Below are 7,004 nucleotides of genomic sequence, written 5' to 3'. Positions count from 1 at the left end.
AATACCTTATCAATGACCTTTGCTCTACCCCTTATTAGTGTGGGTGTCTCTTGCCAATACCTTATCAATGATGAAGGCTGTTGCACAAAGTACTCAACCATGTGATAGCCACGCTTGTTAACTACGGCCATATCCATCTTTGTCTTATCAATAGCCTCCTTCCTTTTCTGTTGGTAGTAGTGCTGTGGGATCTCTCCACCATAGCATAGCTGCAAAAGTGATAATGCAGATGTAAGAGTCGCCCACAAAGTAAAGCTAAGATGATGCAATAAAAATTTAAAATGTAGTAGATTAAAAATAGATGAGTTTTGATAATAATTCTCTGAGAGCTGATGTAGCTAGTTTAGAATTCATATGGGCTGCCATGACACCTCGGCACATGTATGTATGTATTTCTGAATCATTTCTCTCCATATGTTTTCTCTTGGTCCTACTCCTCTGCTCCCTCTAGAGATTCGTTTCCTTCTCTCTCTCTCTCTCTCTCTCTCTCTCTCTCTATACCTCTCGCTATCTCTCTCTCTCTCTAGCTCTCTCCAGCTCTCTCTTTCCCCTTCTCTCTCTCCCTCCCTCTATCCCCACTCTCACGCGCTCACCCTCTCTATCTATTTCTTGATTCAACCCCCATTTGATATAGAGGCAATACTCACAGCATGCGAACACTTGGGGTCACCGTCTGGGCCACGTGCTTGTCCGCCAAAAAACACTGGTATCTCATCTATGTCGATCTCCCTCAGCAGGTTCTGTTGCCAGTCACCTGCAAAGTAAGCAATCGAACGTAGGGTCTTGAGTGACGGCTCGAATCGCATATGCACTGCCTTCCGCGCCGCTGTCTTGTTTCATTCATGCCTAATGCTGTCCTGTCACCTCCTGTATCATTCCGATCCCACTTCTCTCTGTCTCATATCGATGCAGTGTCATTTCTGTCTCAGCCTCAAGATGTTTGGTAACATTTTAAAATGTTTAGTCGCACTTCGCCTAGTTAGTTCTCAACTCACTCATGAATCACGATGAAATAAATGAAAGTGTCAATGACACTGTAGCTCACCACAAAAAAGGACACAAATGAGTGAGTGAGCAGAAGTCAGTTTTAATTGAGCAACCATCGGCGTACATTATAGAAACGATTGCCAGCAGGGTGGAGAGGAAATACCAATTTTGCATTAAAGATATTGTCAATGAAATTTTGTAAAACGAACCACATGAGTGTCACACCACACTGTTTGTTATCTGCGTTATATGCTATATAATTGCCAAAGCCTACCTAATTTGCATATTTTTTTGTTAAATATCAAAACCCCTAGCCCTTATTCATTCACATACCAAAAATTAGCAAAATCCGTTGAACCTGAACTGACTAATGGGAATTCCCATTTTTGCCAAAAAATCGCCGTGGCTCGAAAGTACGCCGACTGGCGTGCTCCAAAATAGGACGTTTAATATGGGACCATAGCAGTAACAACTACACCCAATTTCAAACATGTGGGTCAAACGGTTCCTGAGTTATCGTTGACCGAAGCCAAATGTTGACGGACGGACGGACGGACGGACGGACGGACGGACGGACGGACGGACGGACGACGGACGACGACCCATGGCAATAGCTCAGCTTGACGATGTCAAGGCGAGCTAAAAATTGCCCTACCTTGCATAATTTGCAAATGATAATTAACATCAAGTAAAATAAGTGAGGCTACGATGGCATGCATAAATGAAAACGATGCAAACACAGTTCAGCAGATTCACGGGAGTGGCATAGAACTGCATGAAGAAAGATAATCCATGGAAAGAAATGAGCTGAGAGGTTAAAGCAAAGAAAGTGCCTTGAAAGCAGAAAAGTTCACTCACCTCCATGCATGCGTATCTTGTCCTTTGTGTGTTGAGTGAGGAAAGGTTTCATTATTGCATATGCTACCGGAAATATCTTCGGTGCTGAAATTACACAAATACAAATGTAAACAGTATTATACTACCATAATCGTAATCCAATTATACCCTATGAGTCATCACACTCATGGATATTTACTGATCTGTATGGTGATTATCTATTGTATTATACTTTTCACACATGCATGCCAAATTGTCAACTATGCGGCACTTTGTTGCCAAGCATTGTCTTTTATAATGTCATGTCAAGGTAGTGATTGGCTGGAGCTGCCTGTCAATCACACTAGGCAGATAAGAAGTTGCATGTCATGCACATGACTACCATGTGACAATCAAGATTCGCTGCTTACTTACCGTTGACAATGTTCAGAGTCTTGAGCGTTTCAGGGTAGTGGTCCTCAAACATCTGGATGATCTCGATGCACAGTTCCACGCCTGCGTGGAAGAGAGGGAGTTAAAAGGTCTAGACGGTTAGCAGGTGAAATAGTTCTACTGAGCAGAAACTAAAAAGGACTACTAGCTAAAGTGGAAAATAGGTCTAGAGTATAGAGGGTAAGAGGGAGAGAAACTGGCTAAAGATTAATAAAAAAAAAATTAAAAAAGATTCATCAGTTAGAGACTAAACCTGTCTACTGCCTAGCAAAATCTACTGCAAAACTAAACCTTGAACCAACGCTATACTGCATTGCGCATCACGTCACACAGCCATAGCAAGCAACACTTGATATGGTATGTTCCTGAGAGATGAAGTGCCTGCGGGGGAAGACTACGAGCATCCACACGTGATGCAAGGAAGCTGCCGTCATGGCAACCATGCAGGGTTTTCATTATCTTTTATAGTAAAAGGACGAAATGGTTTTGCAACAGGCCATGGCGGTGTGTGGGGTTTGGGGGCACCCCCCCCAAATTTTTTTTTTAAACCTAGATGCTCTGAGATGCAATGTAGTGTATTCTGAGCTGCAATAAACAGACACATTTGGATTACAGTATGGTCCTTTTTTCCAATTTGGTTTCTCCTGGTACATTCAGAGTTTCACCAAAAGTTTCCAAATTATGACGATTTAGTAATTATAAGAGTTAGACAAGTACGTAAATAGCGTTACTCAAAAACAAAACAATGCTTCTTGTGCACTCATAACATGCATACAAATATACTCAACTGATTTATTAGTAGTAGCTCATAAAACACTTTCACTTTGGAGAATAATTAGAACAAACTAAATGCAAATAAATGTTTTTTAAATATCATACTTGAGTCAATTGTAACCGGCCGAAACATCAGAGTAGACGGTCATGGCAACACTGTCATGGCGATCATAGCGACCGTGACAACCATGGCGACCATGGCAACTATGACAACAATGGTGGCCATGGCAACAGTTACGACCATAGTCACGATGACCATAGCAACCATGGCAATGCTGGCGACCATGACGATGGTGAAAACCATGGCGACGATGACGACGATGATGACCGTGGTCGAGACTATAACCGCCGAGGCAACGACGACAATGTACCTGCTTTGTACGTGATGTGTTTCATCGCAAGGTTCTCGAGGTCAAACACGACAATTAGGCCATCGATCCTCCTTTGGTGCTGCAGGCAGAGAAAGAAAAACGCTATAGCGGTCAAACGCAGTCACGTATGCACTGGAGGTGTGACAGTAAAGTGGCGGTCAAGCATGTATGACGCGCAGCGGTCAACTGTGGTGACAGACAACGTCCATCCAACGCCGCCACGCACCGAATAAGAAACGCCCGTGACCCGTGACGACTCTCACGACTCATCGCGCAAAAAAATCCTTAGACCTCCCGACTTAGTCGCGCTGGTGATCCTCTGCGTTGCTATGACGACGGTGAATCACCATAAGTGTTGTCAGGGGGTACCGCCTGAGTGATTGGGCAGAGGGCACATAGAAGGAGATCACAACAACGATGGAGACGATAAAGATAGCGCTGTGCTGGCCAAAGATCAAGTGTCTCAAGGGGTCTAGCACCCCGACGGCATCGGTGTGGTGGGTTAGTCACACGTCGCCTCAGCTCACTCATGCGACCTCCTTCCCAATCTCGAACCCCTCTCTGCGCGATCCCCTCCCCACGCATGACCCCCTCCCCACGCGTGACCCCCTCCCTCTCCATGCGTGACTCCCTCCCTCTCCATGCGTGACTCCCTCCCCACACGCGTCCCCTCTCCACGAATGACCCCCTTTTCGGGCGACCTCCCCTCTCCACGTGTGACCCCTTCCTGTGTGCACCCTTCCCTCTCCTCACCCGACCACCCTCCCCATGCGCGACCCTATTCCCCCCTCCCGACCCCCCTCCCCGCGCGCCGGTGTCATTATGCCCGGGGGGGCGGAGGAGCTTAGGTTCTCCTCACGGCTGATGCAAGGCCTTGATGGGGAATCCGATGGTGTGGGATGAACGTAAGCTCTCTCTCGCGTTCGATTTAGGCATCCGTCGTGATCGACGCGTTGCTGACTGAGGAGAGGAGCCAGCCCGGCGATTTGGCGCTGACCGACGAGCAAGGCCACACCCAAATGAATTCTCGTTAATTGCTCGTTGTCGTCTAAGCCAAGCTGCGCAGCGGCAAGTCATTCGGACACTGACGTAAATTGCTATAATATATCTTAGCTATATATAATTATATACTATTGCTTAACAATACTTAGCTATATATAGCTTATATACAATAGCTATATATGCTTAGCAAAAAAATATGGGAAGGAAACTGCTGTGCCAACTGACTGACTCACTGTTATATGGAATATACCTGCAAATAGCCACGTAAAGATATACTCTGCGTATAGGTTAAGCTACAAAGTCTGATAGAGTGCTTGTCATTTTTCCACACAGATCGTGCATAGCGTGATCGATGTACCCAGTTTTTCAGAGATCATAGCCTGGTAAACCGAAAACCGCAGTTCAACCCTTGCTGATCCCAGGGCATTTCACAGCGACCTGAAATAAATTACTCGAGATTGAATTTTACTTTGAACCCTTTAGGAGTATATCATAGCCGTGAAAACGTACATACGCGCATGTATGTGAACACGTTCATACAAGTAGTACCAACCGTCATGGTTCCGGGCAGGTTAGATACGTACCTTCTTCGACTGTTCGCTGAACGTTCTATAGACTTTCTCCATGGTCACTATCATGCTCTTCAGAACGTCGGTCTTCGACGCTGAATGCACCAAGCCTGTGAAACGAGCGAGTGAAACGCCATCAGCAAAGAACGAAAGGTATTTGATGCCGGTCGGAAAACCGAATTCATCGGTTAATTGAAATCTCTCGACGCCGTGGAATTGGGATCCGGCCGGAATGAAACTGAATAGAATTCTTTCGATTTTGTCTGATCTGCGAGCGTATGATGAAAGTTTCCTCGCGTTGGGGTATTTGCATGCTTATCAGCTAGAATTTCTTAGAAATGGCCTTACCTTTGAGGTCAAGATCGAAGTAGTAGTACATAATAGGGTAACCCGACGAGTCGTCGCTTGCGCATCCGCGAGGAATTTTACGCGTGGCTCAGGCCGACCCTTTAACGCTACTTCCTGTAAGCAGTATTACATGACAGTGACGGTTGCATGACAGAACATCCACCACCATCGTTAACGTCCCCCCCCCATATAACATTAATAGACTGGTATACTATAAGGAAATGTTTGGACCATCAGAATGATCCGTGGTGGGGGGGGATACAGCACGCCCCGGTCCTCGTCTCTCTCTCTCTCTCTCTCTCTCTCTCTCTCTCTACTCTCTCTCTCTCTCTCTCTGCTCTCGTCTCTCATCTCTCTCTACCTCTCGCTAACTCTCTCATCTCTCTCTCTCTCTCTCTCTCTCTCTCTCTCTCCTCTGTCTCTCTCTCTCTCTCTCTCTTTCTCTGCTCTACTCTCTCTTCCTCTGCCTAGTTGCTCTGACTCTGCTCCTCTCTCTCTATCCTCTCCTCTCTTCTCTCTTCACTGCTATCTCCTGTCTCTGTCTCTGTCTCTGTCTCTCACTCTCTCTCTCTCTCTCATATTTCTCTCTCTCTGCTTCTCTGCTCTCTGCTCACTCTCTGCTCTCTCTCTCGAGGTGGCGGTGGCTAGGAGAGCAAGCGTAAACTGGTAGTTTACGCGTGTCTTTGTACGAGGCAACGATCATTTACTTTTATTCATTGCTTAGTGCGCCAATCACACCATTATAGTCAATACGTACGTGTACTTATTATATCAGATCAAAAATCTACGCTCCTCACAAATGTTTGCGCGTATCTTTTTTCCGCATTTTACCGTATATTTTGGCAGCGACTTTTTAGCATGGACTCATGGCTCCGGTAAAATGTAGATCAGCCTACACAAATCCGACCGCCCAGCTAAGAAAGTGCGTAGCGGTGACAGTGACTACGCTCCTGTGGCTCTGTAGCGGTTAATGAGCTGAAAACTGGCAAAACAGCAAGAGGGCTGGTGAAACATCTCATTAGTGCTTTCTACTCAGTAAGAGCGATAAAACGTATTTTTCTCACGAGTTTTTTTTTTCTTACGGCATCCAGCGCTAGCGAGGTCTCTCGGCTCGCTTCGCACAACATCCACTCATTTGAAACAGGCAGCCTGATAATTCCTACTGAGATTCAATAATTTATAATGGGCGTTTCATGCGCCAGCTTCCTCTATAAAATGATACACGTTGCGGGCATACAGAAGCTGCGTAAGATGGTGAGTATTCTCGTTATATAGTAAGAACGATCTCGAGGCTGCAAACGAGCTCATTGACCTTTCAGATTCCGCCACCTTCGCTTTCTTCTTCCTTTATAATAGGGGTGGGGAGTGCGGAACGGGTGGCGTCAAGATAGAATAAGTGTGATTGTTTTGTTGTTGCTATCGATCTCATTGTTAACTATGCGATTTTCGTTGTGGCAAGTTTGTCGCCGGCGTGTTTGCCTGGTTACTGCAGTCAGAAACGCGCGCCGCCTAGAAAAACGAGTAGGGTAGGGAGGCTCGCGGCTCACAAAATGACCTATTATATTGATATATAGTATATATAAAGTATAATATATATATATTATATTATTATGTATATATATATATATAGACTTATATATATACTAGTATTATATATATATATTATATTATTATGTATATATAT

General features: G+C 45.2%; 1 protein-coding gene across 1 annotated transcript in view; it reads right to left on the bottom strand.

Moving 5' to 3' along the window:
- Nucleotides 1-60: 60 nt before the first annotated feature.
- The window catches only part of LOC106807151 (SEC14-like protein 2), a gene marked incomplete at its 3' end in the record, with an annotated part of 35,649 nt that continues 28,705 nt past the window's right edge, over nt 61-7,004 (bottom strand). Inside the window, 7 exon segments of the mRNA XM_014809418.1 lie at nt 61-209; nt 648-754; nt 1,846-1,929; nt 2,239-2,319; nt 3,402-3,480; nt 4,988-5,082; nt 5,321-5,364. Coding sequence (XP_014664904.1) covers nt 61-209; nt 648-754; nt 1,846-1,929; nt 2,239-2,319; nt 3,402-3,480; nt 4,988-5,082; nt 5,321-5,364 — 639 coding nt within the window.

The sequence above is a fragment of the Priapulus caudatus genome, unplaced genomic scaffold, assembly GCF_000485595.1.
Source record: "Priapulus caudatus unplaced genomic scaffold, Priapulus_caudatus-5.0.1 Scaffold197, whole genome shotgun sequence".
NCBI classification, from domain to species: Eukaryota; Metazoa; Priapulida; class Priapulimorpha; order Priapulimorphida; family Priapulidae; genus Priapulus; species Priapulus caudatus.
Note: the sequence above shows the minus strand (reverse complement) of the source record. Positions and strands in the feature narration are given on the sequence as shown.